Here is a 23541-nt window from a genome sequence, read left to right as displayed (position 1 = left end):
GATATATTTCACTTCTCCTTATCATTATTTGTTAGTATAAAATAATACATCATACTTAATAAATTTTATTTTGCAAAATGGTTTTACTAAGATGGCCATTTAAGAATTTTGAAAAATGATGTGAATGTTATTAATTCATATATTTTGATGAAAGTTAAATAAGTGGTTCAAAAAATAGAGATTTTTTTATCAGAATTCAGGGTATTGTTTTTGATTAACTATTAATGTTTTTGCAGTATCTTGTAATTGTGTATCATATTGTAGCTTATGCAGATATTAAAATTAATATTACTCATATAATTTTTTATTTTTAAAACTTTAGTAAATGTGTCTTCTGTACTTAATGTGATTTCTTTTTCTTCGTCTACATAGTGATTATGAATTTGTTTCTAATGGCATGTAACATTAAAACACTAATACCAAGTGCTTTAACTAAGAAGAATAAAGAAAAAATAGAAACACAAGTAGTGGTTTTAGAAATCTAGTCTTCCCATTGTTAAGATATTGATTTAAAAAAAAACAATATCTAGTAAAATTGAATTGTTCCTGAATAATTTCTTGTAAAATTACATCAAATTGATGATGATGATGATGATGCATGCTGTTTTTCTTTTTAACAGCATGGAAGTTTTTATGTTTGTTGCTAAACGTACTACAGTTGTGCAGAGTCATGTACATCATCTTATATATATGCTTACCTCCTATTTACAGATTATGAACAAGAGTATCGGCTATCAGAAGAATTTTGCCACCATCATTTTCTAGTGGGCACACTGCTACAAGAAGTTAGGGCTGCCTTAAGTGAAGTCAGGGAAATTCGACTGATTGCTATTCGGGTTCTTCACAACCTTTTTGCTAAGCATGCTTTTGATGACAGGTACCAAGGAAAGGTAAGAATGATTAACAAAACCATATGCATAGCAACCATGTATTTTAACATCCTTTCATTGTTTTCATATGTTCTTTTGTAATTTTTGAACTTGTATATATTTTTGCAAACTAGGATAAATGTAGAAAATACTTCAGATTTTTTTATGATGTGGGTAATTTGTAGACATTATTGTTTTTCAGTAATCAGTGCAAGTGATTTAAATTAAACATTTCTATGCTATTAAAGCAGTATTCTATTTCTGTATGTATCTATCATGAAGTGTTGTTGGTTGTTAGCATTAAATGCAGCACACGTAATACGTTCTCAAATAAATAATCCTCTTTTTAAAACTTTTTACATTAATATACTAGAACTGCAAGAGTTAAGTTTGCACAATTGTTATATTTTTTGATGAGTTGTTTCTTAATCAGAAAAACTGTATAGCATTGATTACTTTTAAGTTTACTAGCCAATATATTATGTATTGTTATTTGGCAAAAATAGTTTCAAAATATTGTTCCTTTCACTCCAATGAACTTTTTATCATCATTATCTTCAGCTATCATTTAATTCTTTAAGGAGTTTAAGTTTTTTTAATTTTAACTTCATGACATGAATGCTGACAATTCACATAATGTTATCCTGTAAAATATTACTCTTAAATTCATATTCAGAATGTTAAATGTTTTTAACAGTTTATTGATTTTATTGTACTTTAAGTTTGCTCTTAACAAATGAGAAATCACTGAGACATTTGTAGTTGTGATAATTCTTTGACAGATCACTTCATTATGAGCAACTTAAATGGATATAATATGAAATCTATTATTGCTTTAGCATTTTGTATACGAGTATAATTTTTAAAAATGAAATAACTTTCTTACTTTAAACATTACATTTATTCATCAAGAACAGCCATAATGAACTTTTAGTTTTCTTCGGTTGTAATTGATTTTAACCTGTACTTTAATTATTTTTGTTCTATTTTATATTTCAAAATTCCACATTTTTGGTTTCTAGAAATAACACTAGGTGGCATGATACATTGTTGTATTGAAATTAAGCTGATGCACAGTTAGGGACAATGAATCATGCTAGCAATGCTATCAGTGGAATGAAGTTTACATTGTTACTGAACTATTCCATGAGTTGTTCCTTAATTAAAAAAATAAACTCAGTTGCTAGAAGCTTCCTAACTAATATGGTGTGCCAGAAGATTAGTTTAAAATGTTTGATATAGAAGAAGAAGAACTGATCATTCGAAGTCAAGGCTTTTTTTCTTTTCATCAGTGAACACTGTTTCATAGCTTCTACATATCTCTATAACCCTTGGTGAAGATTCCTTCAATGGCACAAGCATTGTCAAGGATGTGGCAGATTAGGCGAGTTTACTATTACCAACTGCATAGAAAATTTTGTGCATTACCAACCAACCATGTGCTTCCTTGTCTTCCATCCCTTGGTATATGTGTGTATATGTATTTTTGTATGAGTTAAAAATGTATGACTGTTGTTTCTAAAACAAATATTTGCATTATAATTTATCACATTAAAACTGTCTTTGGTGCACCTTTTGGCCAGATAAGGCCCATTTCACTCTTGTTCAAACCAATAAAGATCTGTGAGTTATAACATTATAGCAGACTAACTGTCACATTCATCAAAGATCACTATCAGCTTTATTGTGGGCTTATTCATTTTTGATAAACAAATATCTTAGGGCTTGACAATGTACACAGTGACAATCAACATCAGAATGTCATTTGTGCAGGATGATGCCCTATCTTATACTATTTTTCACAGCAAACATTACCTTCTTGTATGGCCATCATGCTATACCAACCTCAACCTGCTAACTTCTGATTATGAGGCTTTTTGAAATTGTTAGTTTATCACCATAATCAAACAACCATTCCTCAGTTCAAGGATTCAGTTGTGCAAGGAGGTTTAAGCAATTCCTGTGAATATGTTGTACATTGCAGTATTCACTATTATCACCAGAATAGATGTAGTAACCAAGACGAATAATGGCAAAATTTACAGTTGCTTAGATGTTCCATTTTTTTTATTCTATTTTCACAAACCAATGGAATGCATTTCCCATAATCCCTCTTAATTATGTACATAAAATGTTTCATTCTATAGACTGTTCCATGTACCACGTGTACCATACATCTTTATGACTGCTTTGCCTTTATGTGTTTGTAACTTGGCTTTTCTGAATTTCTGACCATGTTAGTATTTGAGGGTTTGATCTTGCTGACATTGCAGTAAAATCTATCAGCTCTGTCAGTGTCATAGTTCTAACTATTCTTTATGTACACCTCATGCTCGTCATCAAATAAAGACTTCATGCCAGTTGATATTCGATTTGGAGTAAGCAGTATTGTTTAGCCATTTAGATTACATAGAAATTGGAAAAAGGAACTTGTTTTCATAAGGTATTTTGGTATTTATTGTAAGTGAGAATCAGTTCACTGACATTGCAGCAAAATCTCTCAAATCTGGTTGTGTCGCATCCCTTGCCTATCCCGTATGCTATCAAGGCATTGATTTATAACAGTTGATTTGAGAAGAGAAACATTACTAGAATTTTTTTCAAATGGAGTTGTTTGGCCATGTAAATCACATAAGCCCTCCAGTGGTACATCTGTGGACTTATACCTTTAGAAACTGAGTTTCAAAACCTGTGGTGGGCAGAGCACAGATAGCCCTTTGCATATCTTTGTGCTTGACAACAACAACTAGATTACATGGCACTCGGAGACAGGAACATGTCTTGACAAGACTCTGCTTCAACCTCAGTTTCAATACCAAGCATCCTCTTATAAAAGGGAATAATTTGCTATTGTACGGCTTTTGTGACATTAGAGTCAGAATTCACCATGTTTTATTTTAGTTTACCAATAGCAACATAACATTTGATATTTTATCTTGGGATTTGTCTTTGACAGGAGTGACACTGTCCTGATTGATCCATGTGTTTAGCTTTTTATGGGCTGTTGGCCTATTTAAAACAGTTTAATTTTTTTTAACCTTTCACAAAAAATTTACAATAAATAAAAATAAGTGTAACATTTCTGTTCAACATTTTAGTTTCAACCTACTTCCATTTTTTACTTAATTTTTAATTGCACATATCAGTTGTTTTGTACAGACAGACTTAATGCTTTGTGTCAAAACACCAAAACTACCTACCTGCAGTATGCTCATACACCACATTTTGGCAGCTTTTAGGCTAATTCTTTAAAAAATACAGTTATCAACTATGTGATGTTAACTATTGAGCTAATAATCAAAATCAAACCTTTTTTTTATAACAGTAAAACCTGTCACCAAAGTAACTGATATAAACTGCATAACATTTTATATTTTTCCAAAGACTACTTATACTGCCAAATTTTATTATTAATTAGTTTGTTTATTGTATTCTGGTGAACGAAAACTAGAAAGAAAACCAATATACCAGTGAAAACTAAATGCTTAGTAATAAACAGTGATCAGAAAATGAATTTGCTTTGAGGACTTGTGGCTTGCAACACAAAACGATAAATTTAAAGAATGATTAATGAAATCTTGCTGAAATATATAGTCATTCATACACAATTCAAGATTCACTCTTCCAGATATTCGGTTTATTTAATAGTAAAATGAACTAACATAGAGCATTTAATGGTTCCAAAGTGGGTGATAGTTTTTTAGATCTATATATGCTACAATATACAAAAGCTCTTGCATTCCGTAAAAAATAAAAAAATAAATATATGCAGTTGTCAGAATTGAAATTTGGAAATCCCATTATAAAACTGTGTTAGTCTAGCACAACTGTTAAAATATGCTGAAGCATTCTTTTATATGTGTTTAGTGTTCTGAAAAATGTTTGTATGATATATTCGTTTTTACTGATCTGTTTCAATGACTGTACATGTACTTAGATCCTGAATATAAGTTTTGTCTTCAAAAGTTCAAGAGTTGAAATGATTTTGTTGAAGCCTGTATAAAGAAGTTGAGTACTAATTCTTTACCATGTAGAATTAAAAGGATTCCTACACATGTAAGAATTTATAAGGCTTTTGAAATATAAGTGTAGCTTGATGGTACTTGTGTATTGTGCAAGTACTTACATGCCTTACTCAAAAGTAGTATATATTTCATACCTGCTAAAGATAGGTATTTCCACATTCCAGTACCCTTTTCTTGATTGGTCAGCTACAGAGAAAATGTTTATTGTGAATGTAATGTTTCAACTTTCACATCAGATTCATTCCAGTTTCTGAGGAAAACAGTCTGTCTTTTGTTTGAGAAAAATGGAATTTGCTCATCCAATTCTGTCAGTGTGTATTGTTTTCACTAGTGCTTGCTAGCAATGTTCTACTTTATTCTGTGCTTAGCTAATAACATACAGTTATATCTTACTCATTATTTTTATTGTTGATATATTTCAACTTTTTCATTCTTCACTTTTCTGTTATATGCAGTAACTCTACTGCGTGATGGTCATTTGACATACTCTTTGTTTAAAGTATTTTAATTTTCATATTATTCTCAATGTTGTTTTGTGTCTTTTAATTTAACCCATAAAAGTCACTGCCATCTATCCTTTTACATGTTAGTTCTACAAACTTTATGCTTTTGTGGAGTTCAAGTGACTGAAAGCTACATTTATCTGCAAATTAACACTGTTGCTTATTGTATATTTTCATAATTGTAACTTAATAATTACTTTACCTAAAATTACTTCCTTCATATAAATTTATAAAATTTATATTTTATTTATATTTATAGCTTTATATTTATAAAGCTTAGAATTCTGTAATTGACCAAATTTAAAAATTATTTTAATGTTTGTATGAAATGCACTTCGAGCAGCTGGATTTCCTGAACTGTAGCTTGTCTCTTTCTTTAGTTATTTGTTGTTTTGCTTTTAGCAGTGTCATCAGAAGGATGATAAAAAAATATTTAAATATTTTAATTTGAGTTTTATAAATTTCATTTTGATTGTTCTATATTATAAAATAATAATTCTACAAAAATAATGTTTATTATGTATTTTCTTTTTATTCTACACAGTAATAGTTTCCAGAATGTTTTCTCTGATGACATAACCTACTTACATTGATTTGACACCCTTGCTGCCACATGCAATGTTTATTTAAGATTTTTTTTTATTGTTTTCTTAGTTATTCTTCATTTTGAAAACTCTTATGACACACAGTTTGGAAACCACTTCTATACAAGCATATATCTCATAACTGTGATTAACTTTTATACTTTTTAGTATGCATATGGTAATTCTGTTTTTTTATTAAGTTTTTTATTTTTCTTTAGGCCCAGCAGGCAAGAATAGTTTCTCTTTATCTTCCATTCATCTCTATCCTATTGGAAAACCTAAACAGACTGAATAGTGGTGGTGAAGGTTTTCCTTCCCCACCTTCAGCTAGAGTATCTCGAGAAAGCACTGGCTCTACATCCACTTTAGTTCCTGATATACCATCAGCCAACTGCACACCCATAGCAATGCCTCGTCATAACACTCTTGTGTCTGAAGTTAGCCACTCTAGCTCTCAAAAATCTGTTATTAATGGAAGCATAAAAACTAACAGTAACCGTGATTCTAGCTACCTTTCTATGATAGCAGGTCAAGGTATGAGTGAATTATTAACATTTAATGTGTTTTAATTGGGTGAAATGATAATATTCAAAGAAGTGGATTTTAATGTACATTGATGTCTTTAATACAAAAACATTGAAAGGTAAAATGCAAAGATATTTGTACTCTATACCTTTACTCCAGGATAGTGTTTCATCTTAGTTAGAGTCTACTAACTTATCAGAGTGAACACATTTTGTAGTATATAAGATACTCACAGTAATAAATGTGAAATAGTTTTATTTAAAAAGAACTAGAAAAGAAATAAATCCATAGGAATAAAAAAGATAAGGCCAAAAAATATTCAAATACCTATACACTGTGCACATAACTGCAAAATATTATTAATAATATTTCAAGATTTTTTTATTTTTTTTTGCTTCAGAAGTATTTGAACAACAGGTGATAACGAATGTCATAGTATAGAGTAAATTTTATTGAAACAAAAAAAAGAAGTTGCAAAATTTGAAAAGCATAACATAATGTTATTGTGAATAGATAAAAGAAATTCCACAATCATAATAGATGCTCTAATATGAATAAAGGATTTTGAATAAAAGTAAATAAAAAATTGTTAGCATGAACTTTTACATTGCTCTTCTCTCATTGTACATTTCATCTTTCATTTAACCTCAGAATTTTCTGTGAATTTAAAAATTCTTACCTAAGATAAAATGAAAATCACTTTATATAGTTTAGGAGTAATAATAAATGTAAATGTATGTTCTGAACATGATTGTTATTTAAATGGTGTTATAAAATGTAAAGTACAGTTATTAAATTAGGTACAGATGGATGTTGTTGTTTTTTAAATACTGAATTTTATGAAAATGAAAATAATTATTCAACTGTATTTCCAAAAAAAACAACTACTCTGTTTTTTCATATAATTATTGTATTAAATAAATGTTTGTTATTTTTCAGTTCCTCTATCACATCAAAGTGTGACATTTGTTAATGGGTCCAGTAGCTCAATAGAAAGCAGTAGTTCTTCTACAGTGTCTTCAGTATTTGAAATAAAACCTGAAGATGATGTCTCTTTTAAGGAAGTTTGGACATCTGGACAGAGCTTATCAAAAAGCCACGTTAGGTAGCAGTCGATGTATTTACATTAGTCATTAATGAAAGCTATAATTCATACAAAGAAGTTCTAAAAGAACAATAAATCTTGTCTCTGGTTTAAAGAATAACTTTTATGATATCACAATGTTTCCTTTTCAAGAAGAGATCTTGTATGATGTGGGTTTTAAACCAAAATGGAATATTATTTTGGTAATATATTTGGGATGTTACATAAACATCACTCATTTTTCAGAAGGATTATCCACTTGAAATGCAATTTTCTCATTAAACTTTGAATTCATATATTGTATCATTACGTGTTACTTCTTACTGTTTTGTGCAAATAGATAATTCTAATGACTATATTGCTTTTGGCAAAATTTAAATCTAGGAAACTGTGCATACCAATGTAAATTTATATATAGTAAGTACTATAATAATGCATATAAGTATACATATTTGGTTATTTTAACACATACCAAAATAAAGTTACACGTATTGTTATTGTTCCCTAATGGATCAAATAAATTGTGTTATAAAATATAACACACCTAATATTAATACCTTATGAATAGGATAATTAAATTTACATATATTTAGTTATTCATATATATTGATGCCTACCACTATAAAATTAAGTATGGTTAGCTATTATGGCATACTAGTGCATACAACAACAGAATTAAATATATTTAACTATTCTTACATTTTGAGTTAAACTGGGAAATTCCATATGGAGCATAAGAGATTCAACAATGCCTCACCTTTAGACATAATTCTGGGTTGTCTTCATAACCTCACCCTATTTTATTCCCATCATCATCCTTGACCAATTTTCTGTATATTTTTTTCTTTTTTGCTCTATGGATTAAACTATAGTCCAATCCAGAGTATGTCCAATCCAGCTCTGTTTTTGACAGTTTGGTTGATGATTGGAACTTTGATGGTTCTTTGCCATAGATCATTGTTACTGATGGTTTCTGACCACTTAATTTGCAAGATGTTCCTTAAACATTGTTTATGAAATTTTTTAGTTTTGTTGAATGAGATGGTATTTACTCTCCATGTTTCAGAAACATGTAGCAAGATTGACTTGACATTGCTAATGAAAATCCTGAGTTCGTTTCTTATTGAGAAGATTTTTATGTTCCAGTCAAGCTTTAGGTTATTGAAGGCATAGCCATTTTACTTATTCTGGTTTTTATGTCTTCATCTGTACATGTGGAGATGGACATAATATTGTTCAGATAAGTGAATTCTTCCATTTCTTTTAGGTTATTATCATTCAGTGTGATGTCTTCTTCCTGCTTAATCTGGATCATCATTACTTCTGTTTCTCTTGTGTGCAATACTAGTGCTGTCTTTGCTGCTTTCATGATCAGACTGTCTGTTTGTGTTTGCATTTGTTATGTAACATGAGACACTGGCCATCTGTGATGTTATGTAACATGATACGTGTCACTTGTGAAGTCTTGGTTTTCAAAGAACTCTGTGAGTAACAACTGTATTCCATCCTTGTCTTGCTTTGTTGTTTCACACATGATCCAGTTAGTTACAAACAAGAAAATCATTTGTGATAACGAGCAGCCTTATCTCACTCCAATCTGAATTTGGAAGGCCTTGGGTAGCTTTCCATTAGGGATAACCAAGCAAATGGCACCTTTATGTAGCTGCTGAATGCAGTTACAAAAAAAATAGCAAACCAAAATGCTGTAATAGTTTTGAAATGACCTACTGATCTATATTTTCAAAGTCTTTTTTGAAGTTGATATATAAATTTGTTACAGGGCAAAGGTCATCCACAAATTCTTTCACTGATACATAGATGTTTTTGCAAGTCAAATTTCATCAAGTTAAATGCATACAATCATAAAATTTTCAATTCTGCATTTAGAAACACAGATAATGCACAGCTACTTAAAATACAACTGTAAAATCTAAATGCAGTGTAACTGTTTAGCAAACTAATAAATATATGGTAGGAAATACCAAGCACTAGGTACACCTCAAGAGAACAATGACTAAGCTGTAGATACAGCCTAAAATTGTATTTGCCCTACCACTAACAACAGCACACTTCTTGAATGGTTTAAAAACTGATCAACCATATCACCAAGATCTTTTTCTTTTATGATTCTGGAGGATATTCCCATCCAAATTACAATTGCATTTATTGTAATTGGCACCCATTTGCTATTTATTTGCCCAACTCACTAAATGAAGCAACAGCACCCTCTTCAAAGCCAGCTACATCCAAGATCTTGATATCATCAGCAAGTTTAAGTAATCATCATTAATGTAAAGCAAAAAGTGCATTGGTCCTGAGACTGATTCCTGAAGAACACCACTTACAACATTAATCAAGTTTGACTGAACTCCATTTATAACAACCCTCTGTTTTCTTTTATCCAATTAGTTAACTTATCCACCACACCTACAGAGATAAGTTTCTTTACAAGTCTTTTTATGTCACACTTTGTCAAGTGTTTTCTTAAAATCCAGATACACCAGATTTACACCCTTACTCTCATCTACATTTGCAGTATCATTTTAAAAAATGTCAAAAGATTTTTGAGGCAAAATTTTCTCTTAACGTTACCATGTTGACTATTCAATAAAGTTATAAACTTTGTTACTTGATAGCTCAAAAACCAACACAATGGTGTCAACCAAATTCAACAAGGTGACAGTTTGCAATGAAGTATCAAATTTTATAAATATTCTTAATAACTATTAGTAGTTTTAAAATCATAATTCTAAGTGATTTTATCATTATCTCTTGAAGTTAGCTCTTTAACAGAAATTTGGTGTTACTTTAAAAGCTTAAATACAGGTTAAAACAGGAATTACCAGCCAGATGGAGAATAAATATTACATTTTGGCCTTATTGTATTTAGAACTTGGTTATAAATACAACCATACTATGTCTGTAGGAAAATAAGCAAACAAGTTAAGAGAAATCTTTTCAAGAAAGGAAGTAATTGTATGGATGGCTAATATTGATCCTTCAAAAACAATGTAAAATTTTGCATTGCCTATAGATGCATAACTCTGGATAATAGTGGTGACCTTCCTACCTTTGGAGTTGCACAGACTCCCATTACATCAATGTTTTCGCAGCAGTAGCTAACATTATAATTGCCACCATCTCTGTGTGTTCATGGTCCTCATTGTAACAGCCTGAATGTATGATATTTTCTCCACTTGTGAGAGGCAATAGCCAAGATCTGTTCTATCTGCTCTCACAAATTCCCATTAGCAGTTTAATTCCTCATCTTCTGCATTCTCTGTCTCACACATATTGTGGACATTCCAGATTCTAAGTCTAATTCTTGCTATCAACATCAAAAGATAAGTTGGCATGTTTGCTTCTGAATTGTTTTGTTTTAAGCACCTTACATCATTTTTTTCCTTCTAAAAGAGGTCTTTTCCCCTAGTAAGACAATTTCAATGTATTTCTGAAGTTTGTATTGCTGGAGATAGTTTTTACATGATGGAGTTACTAACTTTATGCCCAATCTCCCCCATTCGGAGGACCAGGGAACTGCACTTCATTAGGCCTCTACCCTTCAATCTAAAATTAAACTACTTGTTGTTTGTCATACCAATTAGTATTTCATAAAATTTTGGCTAATAATCAATATTCCAATAGTATATAAATTTTATGTTCTTAATATTATGAGGGCAATATTAAGCAAAATCCTGAATTTTTTCCAAGTATGAGAAATGAGACACTTTTTCAACAGACACATCCCCTTTTCTCTATTTTATTCACCACCCCTTCAATAACTGATTAAGTCATGGTTTTCATCTATAAAATAATGTATTATATTATATTGCTTTCTGAACAGAAAATTATTATTTTTTTAGTTAGTACAAGTTTCATTCCAATAGGAAAGATAATGGCTAGCTTGGATTTTCATGGCTCTTGTCACATAGTTAGAAAGCAAGAAAAGTTGTGGTAGTTAAAGAAAACTGCCTGTTTTTTGCATGTTATTCTTCTATGTTTTTTGATGCATAATTTAGTTCAATAAAAATTAATTTAATAAGTGCATTACTACCATTAGTATAAAAAGTAGTCTGAAGTGTCATCGACATTTGACAGCAAAAAAGAAAGAAGGACCTGGGTAAGTACTTCTTGTTTTTCATATTTTTTTCTTTCCTTATTGCTATAGATGTTACTGAAAGGTAAAATTATGGTTATCTTCAGGTTAAAGTTAGATTAGGTAAATAATAACAGATTTACAACTTATTATGGCATGAACACTAGGAGTTAGAGATGGTTCAAAGGATAATAAAACAAGAAAAACATAAGTGTAAATCGTTGTATACTGTTATGAGTTTAAAGATACTTAGGATAAATGAATGTTTCATGTTACAATTTGAAGTCGTTCCAGACAGAGAAAGAGGGCAATTTAGATTTATGTTTTTAGTGTTTACAAGGTGGGTCAAATTGAGTTAGGGTAGAAAAGTAACAGATAAAATGTAAAGTTTTACTGAAAACAAATATTTGTAATGTATTTAAAAGGTTTTAGAGATTATTCAAATGAAATTTAAGATTTATGAGATGAAGAAAAGCATTTTTATCTTAAATTGAAAATCACTTTGCATGCAGAGTAATGAAAAAAAAACACTATATTCAAAGACAAATGTTATCTTTAGTCTGTTAAATGGTCTGATATGGCCAGGTGGTTAGGTGCTCAACTTGTAGTCTGAGGGATGCAGATTCAAATCCCCATCAGACCAAACATACTCACACTTTCAGCTGTAGAGGCATGATAATGTGAGGGTCCATCCAACTATTCATTGGTAAAGAGTAGCTCAAGAGTTGGTAGTGGGTGGTGATGACTAGCTGCCTTCCCTCTAGTCTTATGCTACTAAATTAGAGTTTGTTAGTGAAGAGTTAATGAGTACCAATATAAAGTTACATGTAGTTGGTTTTTCCTGTGTATTAACTCTCTCACTATGGTAGGTTAATGTGTAGAAGTTGTGACATATTCACATTTTATATGAGTAATGTTAGCATCAAAAGGTAGTTAATAAAGAAAATTTTAACATTACATAAATTTTCACCTGGTGGGACAGCTATAAGTCTACAGATTTACGATGTTAAAATTAGGGGTTAGATCCCACAGACACAGCAGATAGTCCGATGTGGCTTTGCTACAAGAAACACACACACTTTATATAACTTTTATATGAAAATATCCTCAGTCTCCCCCTAGTATAAAAAGTGGTATTTGTTCTCCAGGTTTTCCTTCCTCTATGATTTATTTACCACCTTTCCAACAAGTATGGAATTTAGCATAAACTACTTATTATAATATAGATATTACTAAAGCAAAGCGTAAATTCTGTAACCTTCAGTGCTATTTCTTTGCAAATTCATAAACTACAAAATCAGACTTACTTGCCATATTCATGTGCTACATCCAGTCTTTCACAGATTGCCTTAGTCTTGTACTGTTTTTTCTATAACCAATAGCAATTCAAGGATTTAATCTTTAAGTGACATATTATATTACATTATCTGTTTCATCTTCAGTTTGAAATTTTCTTTCATGGTATTAAGATCAACAAGCTTAATTATAGGACATTGTTTACTTTGTGTGTGGCCACCAATGTCACAGCAGTATTATTGCAGATTCACTTGTAAATTTTTCACAAGGTATACTTACAAGTAAGTCTGTATTACATCATCATTATGGTAATGTGACTTACAACTTGTGTGGCAAGTTTATTAGTTAGACACAGATTAAATGGCAATAAAACAATAGAATTAAATATAAAGCAATATATACTGTTTTAACTGTTAAGGTATTTGAGATAAGTGATTGTAGTTTTGTGTTGTAGTTTGCAGTCATTTTAGAAAAATAAAAAGGGTGATGTGTATTTATTTCATATTTTTATGATGGTTATGAGGTCATTCAAATTCTTGGGCATGAAAAATAACACAAAAAATCCTAAATTTCATGGCTTGCCATCGCCAGATCGTTAAGGCACTCAAATCATAATTTGAGGGTTGCGGGTTTGAACCCCCATCACACCAAACATGCTCGCCCTTTCAGCTGTGGGGCATAATAAAACAGTTCCTTTCAGAGTGGATTTCTGTATGTGGTAAGGGGACCTCCCAAGGAGGTTTCTGTTCTATCAGATTACCTCCTCTGGGATCTAAACATCTACCCACGTGTTTGCCATGCATGGCGACCAGTGAAGGGAAGGAAAGTATTCTGGTGGTTGAGGGGTCCAACCCTAATATAGTGAAGAAACAGTCCATAGATAAACGACCATGTCTTGAAGTTTCTGAGCAGCAATCTTCAACACTCTCAGATGTTTCCAGTGTCACCGCTTCGGTCACTTGAAGACATCATGTAGTAGTTCCTTGATGTGTGCTCGTTGTGGTGGCAAGACCACGATGGTTATGAGTATGAAACAGACCCTCACTGCATCAATTGCAATGACTCTCACCTGTCTTACTTTCGTTCTTGCCATAAATGGTTGGAAGAAAAAGAGATGCAGCTTTTGAAAATAGTTCAACACATCACTTACCCTGAAGCTCGAAAGTTACTTGTCCACCACTTCATCTCGGATGTATCCTGCTGCACTTCTTTCCACTATTACAGATGGAGTGCAGATGGATCTCTCTGTGCCTCCAAAAGAATTGTTCTCAAACCAAATGACCTCGATGACAAAAAAGTTGATGAATCAGCTTCAACACCCATCTTTGTCCCTAACATACATTTCAGCAAATCCAAAGATCCACTTCCTTTGATTCTGGGTACGGGCATTTCCTCAGGTACATCAACTTCTCCCATTCCAAGGTGCAAAATGATCATTTGTTCACATCCTCAGTTGCTGGAATCCTCTTCCAACATCAAAGACCTGCCCATTCGACCCAGGGCAGGATCCATGGAGGTCAATAGCCCTCCGTCAAATAAAAAGAGTAATGAAAAAACACATGGTCGTAAACAGAAGGGTTCTCCACCCAATTTTCCTACACATAAATAAAAATGGCCACCTTGATACAATAGAACTGTTGAGGTTTACATTCTAATCGGATGACATCAAAACACTGATTGCTTCCTACCATCCTGTATGTCTTTCCTTACAGGAAACATTTCTGAAACCTGCCAGTAGTCACCTTTCGGCAGTTTTCTTTGTACAGAAATGACAGGCTGTGTGATGGACGAGTGGCACTGTTGGTTGATCAGCATGTGCTTACCTTGTCTTTGCCATTTGACACACCCTTGGAGGCCATAGCCATCCATGTTTCATTGGGTTGTACCACACTGTTTGTTCTCTCTACCTGTCACCTGGAGAGACCTATGATCAATCAGACCTTGATGCTCTCATTGAACAGTTGCCATCTCCCTTTTTTATCCTGGGGTCTTTAATGGATATCATCCCCTCTGGGAAAGTGCTGATATTGTTGGGAGGAGTTGCTACATAGAGCATATGCTCTTCAATCACAACCTTTCTTTTTTTAAATACTGGTTCTTATACTTATTTTCATGCATCTAGTCATTTCTTTACTGCTATTGATCTCTCAGATTGCTCCCCAGTATGGGTTCCGACAAGATCACTCCACCGTGGACCACCTGATTCAACTTGAAACATCAATCAAAGAAGCTTTTCTCAAATGGCAACATTTTGTATCAATATTCTTTGACATTGATACAACATGGAGGTATGGCATTTTGCGAGACCTCCATATATATGGGTTACGAGGCCATTTGTTCATTTTTATTAAAATTTTGGCTCTGCACTGGCATTTTCTGCACTTCTACAGTTGAGAGCTTATACAAAGAGCTTCATGAACTTTCTTTGCACCTCCACCGTTTGCAACTGTCTTTACTATATGCTTCGAAACTTTGTTCCTCACCAAAGTATCCCACCTGGGGTTGTTTTTTTCTACATTGGTGGGCCAAACTTTTTCAGAACAGATGATCTGCCATTGCTCCTTTTGGCCTTCGTATCCAGGTGCAGTTGAATGAATTGGGTCTGTCCTTGGATAACTTTGCTATATCTACTGGCCAGCCCATCCCATCATGGCTTTTTACAATCCTCACATGTGACCTATCTTTAAATCATCTGAGAAAAGCAGAAACTCCAACTCTCTCAGTTGGAAATACTGTCAGCTATTTGCTGAACATCTTTCAAACCATTCTTCCATTCCAATTTATGTGGATGGTTCAAAATCAGGTGACTCTGTGGGCTCTGCCATGGTTTTTTGTGGTTCACTGGTTGTACACAGAATCCCCTCTACAGGTTCTGTGTTCTTTGCTGAACATAGAACCTTTTCTCTTGCCCTGGATCACATAGAAGCTAAACAGTACTCAAATTGCACTATTTATACCAACTAACGTAGTACTCTCCTGGCCTTGGAATTACTTCATGTTCGTTCTTACCCTGTTCTTGCCAGTATTCAAAACTGACTGGCCCATTTCTCTTTAACATCTACTTCTATCCAGTTTTTCTGGATACCAAGCAATGTTGGTATTTGCAGGAATGAGCTTGCCAACACTGCAGCTAAATCTGTCTGCTCTGGTACTATCAGTGCTATACCTTTTCCATACATGGACTATGGTCTTGTATTCAAGGCTTGGCTTCATGCCAGTTGGCAGTCAACTTGGAGTGAGCAATGTGAAAACAAGATTTTCCAAATAAAACCCTCTATTGGACTTTGGCCATCTTACTAAAGTAAGGATTGGAAAGAGGAAGTTGTTCTAACTAGACTACAGATTGATCACAGTTTTTTAACTCATCGTTTTCTTTTATCTGGGACTGGTGCACCAATGTGTTGTCTGTGTAACACTCATGGCACAATAAGCCACATTTTACTGTCTTGTCTTATGATTTTCAATGATGGCACCATTTTAAACATATTTTTTCCCAAGGTTTTTCCGTAATGTTAGACAGTGTTATTGGTGATGGTGACACTGTCCACCTTAGAAATGTTTTTAGTTTTTTTAATTTGTACATTATACCTTTTTTTAATGTAATTCACTTTTAAGAATGAAAATACATCTAGTTCAATTTGAAATTAGAAATGGCCAAAACATCAAATAACTCAAAACCAGAACTGGAAAGGCCAAAGTCAGGTGACTAATGCTGCTGTTTGAACTACCCATTAGTCATCTTGGCAAATTATAATTAAAATTTTGCTACAAATCTTTTGAAACGTTTATTACTTTACTTGCTGAAAATGCCCATATCATCAATTAACTCAGAACCAGGACTGGAAAGGCCATCTTCAGGTGATTGATGGTGGTTTTTGAACTTATCTGTTAGTCTTCCTGGTGAGTTATGATACTTATAATTATTCTACAGAAAGTCCTTTACAACTTGTATTACTGCTGTTTTTCTCTTACTACTGTAGACAATATGTAAACATTGGTTTTAATGCTATTTACGTTTTTTTGTAAACATTTTATTTTACTTTAATTTCTTTTAATGAATTTTACTAAATTTAATTTTAACTTTTTACCAGATGTTTGGCACTGATAGCCTAGTTGCTTTGTTCATAAAATACCAAGCCAACCAACTTACCTAAATTTCATATAATTTATTTATAACATAATGTATTATAATGGCATTCATTACTACCTCACCAAATGTTTGTATAAACTTTTAGAACTCAATATGGATATCCTTAAAATATGGTATACACTCTGCAATTGTCAGGGTGGTTTTGTAGGAAAAGGTAAATGACCAATGTAGTGGTAGAAGGGATGCCTTCTGTTACCTGGTTTGAACAACTACCTCTTAATGTCCTTCCATGGTGTTTCATGTGATTAATTAATTGACCATATTTAACTCCAAAAGTGTCTTATGAACCAAAGTTGGAAGATTACATGACAAAGTAGGAAATGGATATAATTCAAGAAATATCTCTTCATATCAGCTTTATGATGGCTGTTGGAGGACAAAATTCATCTGACTTTATGTAGTATTGCAATAGTAGTGGCCATTTTTCCCACTGCACACCTCCATAGAGACAGCTTGGACACTTTGTGAGATATATTTTATGCTTTTATATATCTACGTACAGAGAAATACAGTTAGATAATGATAAACTTTAGAATTTTATTAAGGCTCTTAGGAGCCATGATTTGTTTAAAAATAGGAAACCTAAGGTAATATGAAATTGGGTTGTGTCACTACAAAGTGCATAGCAAGTTAATTTTAGTGCCTGTCTTTTCAATTTTAGTCAAAAAAGAAATATTTATAATGTAAGGTGCTCTCATGTTTAAGTTTGAAGATGACTTAAATAGGTTAAGCAACAAACTTTGGTAAAATATTGTACATCTACGACTACATTAACCATGTATGAAGTTTTCTTTATTACCCATTTGACATGTTGTCTCCCAAGCCTATTTTGCCAATACTTTCCAGGGCCCCACTATTCATTTTACAAATACTTTTTTTTATGAAGAGTGTATATGTAGCCATTATATCCCAGCCGATAAGTAGCCATTTAAAAAGAAAATAGATCACAACTCACCTGTGGGTTGTGTGGGTCTTATTGGAAGACTGTCACGACCCACCATTGATTCGTATTGGAGCCAATGTGTTAAATCATGTTCAAACTTTATTGTATAATGTAATATCACTACTTTCATATTGATGGGTAAAGAAGAAATGAAAGGTTATTGTGACTTACAGTTGTGATCAAACCTAAGTTATTTTGTGTTTTGATAATTAAAAATTTTACCATATAATTAGTAACAAACTTCAGTTATTGTGTCTAATATCAACTTGTAATCTTTATTAGACTTTTTTTAGCTCTAAAGAGTAAAGATTACTAAATAATTTTAGTGATTTTACATAACTCTGTCATTTTAAAATGATTTTTATAACATCATTGAAAATTTTTTAACTAGATACAGTATTATTAAAATAATTTTTGTTTAAAACATTCTGGCATAGGTCTCATTCAATGCCATTTGCTAGTACAATGGGCCCTGTACGATATGACAAATTAGAACCACAAGAAGTAAAAGACTTGCTCCTGTGTTTTTTGTATATTATGAAACATCTAAATGAAGGTAAAAGTATAATTTTCTTCTTACGTACTAAAATATATGCAATAATTTTATTGTATAGTATCTGTAGTACTTTTATTATAAAACTTTTACCCATTTTTATGTTAAGTAATGACTGAAAGGTTTAAACATTTTCTAAAATTTGTGTTACTTAATATATGTACATTAGACATAAAATGCTGTAGTTCATTTGATTTTGAAACTGCTGTCAAGCTTCTTTTATAAATTAATAACAAAAAAGAATCAATTAAGGACTTTGTTTTTTTAAACAGATGTAAAGCAAATGATGTCTGTTATAATACATTCCATTGTGATGTAGTCTAGTGATTAGCTTGCCAGACTGTGAATCTGAGGGCTTATGTTTGATGTCTTTTTGCCACAAAATCATGTTCTTCACTTTGGTATCAAAGATATGATATATAAATAGTGACAATCAAATCCTCCATTTGATTAGAATTGTCCTAAGAGTGGGTGATGAGTACTGTTGATTAGTTACCTCTTTTCTATACTGTCAACTCAAAATTAAAAATGACTAATATAGCCTGTATGCCTTTTATATTGTACCTTATAAGGAAACTGTACATATTACTGGAAGTTAATATTTTTAACTAGACATGTTCAAATAGCAGTTTGTATTTTTATCTTAAAAATGTACCTTCAGGATACATTATTTTATATCATTTGAAGAGGAAAGGAAGAACCTATCACATTCTTTAGTTGTATCTTCTAGGGCAGCATTTCTCAAACTGGGGTCTACAGACCACCCGAAGGGTCAATGATTTATTTATGAAGTCTTATTAAAATATTTTTTTAAAATATGGTTTATAAATTAAATTTATACAAATTGAAACATTTAATTCTGGAATACAGCTTTTCACATACAGGGGATATTTTTTTCAAAACAAAAAATTTTGTTAGGTTTAAGGGTCTGCAAAAAAAGTTTTAATTAAAAGGGATTTTTGATTACTAAAGACTGTTCTGGTAATTATCTTACAAATCCATATAGATTTGAGTGGTAATGTGGTGTATTAGTAAGATTAATAATTTCTAGTAATTTCACATTTTGGTCTAATATTATAGTCATATATAGTTTCAGAAATATTTCATATTGAAATGTATACTTAATTATTATTAGGAAAAAGGTTCACATTTTATTTAAATTACTAAATTAACATAGACATAACACCATAATTGTAATAAATGCTTTTGTTTTTTCAGAGCTTCTTATTGGTTGGTGGCAACACTGTACCCAAGAAAATACTCTGGATTTCTTTCACATTCTTGAGTAAGTTTGGATTTTCTCTGTGTAATGATTTACACTTATTAGTGAATTCAATGTAAGTTATAAAACCTACTTTAAAAGATCATAAGTTTTTATGGTATCTTGTAAGTAAAAACATAAGTATGTAACATTCTTCTGTTTGCATTGTGTTTTCAATTTGAAATCATAACACTAATATAGTGATTAAGAGAAAAAATACATTTTTTGTTCTTTCATCAAAAATAAATATAAGTTTTCCTCTTGCATGATTTATATATGAAAATATTTTTTTTAGTCTATCCTTGAAAGTTTGACAATTGGCCATATAATGAGCATATACACCAAGTTCAAGGTTGGTTGTGCAAACAGTTGTAATCTGTAAAATGTATTGTTGTACAATACAAAAGAACAGTTGAATGCATAAATGTAAAATCTTTCTTTTCTGAGCACTTTTGTCATTAGTAATGTAGGTGGGCTGATAAGAGATGTAGTAGTTTAAAATATTATTTGCATCTAATTAGTTTATTATTTAATTTGAAAAGAGGCTTTTTGGTTTTTAATTTTTAATTATTTTTGTTTCTGAAGAATTTTACTTTATTTGTTTATCATGTTATCTTTCTGAGCATCACATTTTATAGTTATGTTGAAACTTGATAGCGTTATTTTGAATTTTTTCTTTGAATATTTATTTCTAGACTTGTGTATATAATTTTGTATAATATCTAATGTATGGTGCTGTTAGATGGTAATTACTGAACAAATATGAAAGTGATGAAAATAATAAATATATGATGTCCTCAATTTTGTGTTTAAAATCTAAAAGAAAAAGAAACTAAGCAAAAATGTATTAAAATACAGTTTTCTCTGTGTTAGCTGATGTGTATTTTAGGCTTACAGCCCATGTTTACTAACCTTGATCATATTTTACTGAAATGTTGTATTATGTTATTAACCATGTTTTACTACTCACTTTACTATATACGGTATTGTGTATTAGGTCAGAATTATGTAAAATATGTGAATAAGTAAAATTTACTACTACAATCATTTATTGTTGTCAATGGAGATGTTCTCAAACTCTGAAACTAGATATTGAAAGTAAGTGGTTACAAATGCAGTGAATTGTGAAGAACCACAAGAAGTTCAAAACCCTTATGAGTCAATGGTTTTGCTCTTTATGAACTTATGGAACTTAGAAATTTTAAAGTACCTTGGAAACTGTACCTGTAAAGTACATAAAAAATAATACAGATAATGTTTTTCTGATAATTTTGGATTTAAGATTAAAGGTAAATCCCACTTGAGGTTAGAATACTATGTTTTTATTTTTCACAGGCTTTGTCTTCATCATTTTAAATATGTTGGTAGGAAAAGCATAGAGAACAGGTGAGATATTGATTTTATTATTTAAAAGAAATTGAGGTTTCGTAAAAACTTGTTAAGTCATATAAATAAATACTTGTAAAGTACTCTTATGATTTCTACTTATTTTTATGTTTCAGATGAAAAGCTTTTATCAGTTCCATAACATGTGCTTGTCACTTTTGTGAGGCTGATATTAAGTTACAGTAAAGCAGTTTTCATGTATGTATTTAAAATAAGGTTTAATTCTAAATTGTGGAAAGACAAAAAAAGAAACTAAATACAATGATAGTGATATAAGTGATTTGCAGTATTGAGAAAAAAAAATCAACTTCTATCTGGAAGTAAAGTGTCCAAGAATTGTCTGAGAATGTTGATGAATGTTGTTGTATTAACAAATAATTAAATGAGACGTCTCTGAAATTTATTTTTGCTATTTCATAAAGCTGTTTTGAACTAGACTAGATACAGATACATCCCACAGTATATTTTTTATTAGCAGTAACTGCTTTTATTTTTGGGAATTTTAGTGAATCCATTTTGATCATATAAATTATGTCTATCAGGTAAAATTTGCAGAGGTTTATTTTCATGAAAGTACAACATCTGATTATAATTCAAGTAATACTAAAACAAATACAAATACAAAGGTTCACTTGAACAAGTATGTTTAATCGTGACACCAATAATAGCAGTATTTAAACAGATGTTTATAAATTATGAAATTAATTTAAAATTTCAAAACATTGACAACATATTTTGTACAATTTAGATGTATTTCAAATATTTCATATCTCTTTTTTTGAGGCAAGCCATCGGGAAAATTAGTTTTAAATTAAAATGAATTTGTGGTGCTACACTGTTCGTATTAGACTACATAGGAAAGATCTCTATTTGTGATAAAAGTTGCAAGTAAGAATTTAATTTTCATCTGTGATATAAATCTATTACTTGAGATTGGCAATTCAAATTTTCTTCATTTGGATTTGTTAATTACCTTTAATATGAGTCATACATGAAGTAAAATATGTTTGTTCAATCAGAAAACAAATCTCTGGTCCCCCTGCTAAAGCCATGACACTACCAGCCAGAACAGCTCCTCCTTCATTTTCTACAAGATGTAATAGCTCCTGTAGCGAAACTCTTCCAATGTGTAAGAAATATTTGCTGCTCTTGTTATGTGTCTGAAGAATTTTCTACACCCTTGCTGACAGTTAAAACCTGATCAGGAGGCTACTGCCTCAGTATTTAGATATTGAACATTAATAAAATGTGGTTAGTAGTTTTCTAGACCAGCACCAAACTGACTGAAGAATACTTTCTGAAATTCATTGCAAGGACTAATATATTTTACCATGATTCATGGCAAATTAATTCTCTGATTCCATATATTTACACGCAAATCATTAATATAAATACATAATTTACAAAATCAAATATTTTTTGTGTATAAAAAACTTTTGTACCATAAACTTACTAAATTTTGTGAAATGTTGAACCTCTGATGATTACTGAGTCATAACTGATCCTGCATGAAAAGAGAGAATTGATAATTTTGTTCCATTTCAATGAGAACTTTGTAACAATCCCAAGTATCATAAATAATTTCAAGTACAAACTTTATAATAATCTGTCAGCCTGAAGTAAACATTGTGTTTAAAAATGTAAGTTTGATTGTTAATTTCAATACAAAGTTTCAATTGCATAGAAGAAGAATTTAACAACTTGCAATGATTGTGTTTGACATTTTTTACAGCTTCATCTTCATTAGAAGATGACAGTTTCTTTAGAGTTGGTCTGGAATCTAACATGGCAACAGAAGTTGGAATGATCACTCTTGATGTGCTGGGGTTATACACTCTTCACTTCAAAGAACTACTGATTCACAATGAAGGTGATAATTTAGTGATGAAGAAAGTTTTTGATATCTATCTCTCTTTCCTGCAAGTGGGGCAGTCAGAAAGTCTTCTCAAACATTTGTTTGCTGCATTACGAGCATTCATCAGTAAGGTAAGAAAAATTTAAAATACCATGAAATAAAGTAATATGATGCAATTATTAACTGCCTGTAACTTTTTAAAAGAAATTTATCATTCTTTATTGTTTGCTATGATGCTGCAAACACCAAATAACCTTAAAACCGTAAATTTATCTTGGTTATAATACCTGTCAAAGAGAAACAACAATCCCTGTATTTTTCTACCTTTCCCATACTTACATATCTTTTCAAAATAAGCTAATTTTGAGACTTTTATGTTTTTTCCTGATTGCTATGATTACTACATATTCT

General features: G+C 31.3%; 1 protein-coding gene across 16 annotated transcripts in view; it reads left to right on the top strand.

Moving 5' to 3' along the window:
- The window catches only part of Ziz (dedicator of cytokinesis protein Ziz), a 264599-nt gene that overhangs the window by 204383 nt on the left and 36675 nt on the right, over nucleotides 1-23541 (top strand). For all 16 annotated transcript variants that reach the window (XM_076448312.1, XM_076448311.1, XM_076448323.1 and 13 more), the window contains 8 exons: nucleotides 712-890; nucleotides 6200-6515; nucleotides 7446-7611; nucleotides 18513-18631; nucleotides 19847-19913; nucleotides 21225-21275; nucleotides 22295-22404; nucleotides 23008-23261. In XM_076448312.1, the coding sequence (XP_076304427.1) occupies nucleotides 712-890; nucleotides 6200-6515; nucleotides 7446-7611; nucleotides 18513-18631; nucleotides 19847-19913; nucleotides 21225-21275; nucleotides 22295-22404; nucleotides 23008-23261 (1262 nt within the window). The remainder of the gene's footprint in view (nucleotides 1-711; nucleotides 891-6199; nucleotides 6516-7445; nucleotides 7612-18512; nucleotides 18632-19846; nucleotides 19914-21224; nucleotides 21276-22294; nucleotides 22405-23007; nucleotides 23262-23541) is intronic.

The sequence above is a fragment of the Tachypleus tridentatus genome, chromosome 8 (assembly GCF_004210375.1).
Source record: "Tachypleus tridentatus isolate NWPU-2018 chromosome 8, ASM421037v1, whole genome shotgun sequence".
Taxonomy (NCBI): Eukaryota; Metazoa; Arthropoda; class Merostomata; order Xiphosura; family Limulidae; genus Tachypleus; species Tachypleus tridentatus.
Note: the sequence above shows the minus strand (reverse complement) of the source record. Positions and strands in the feature narration are given on the sequence as shown.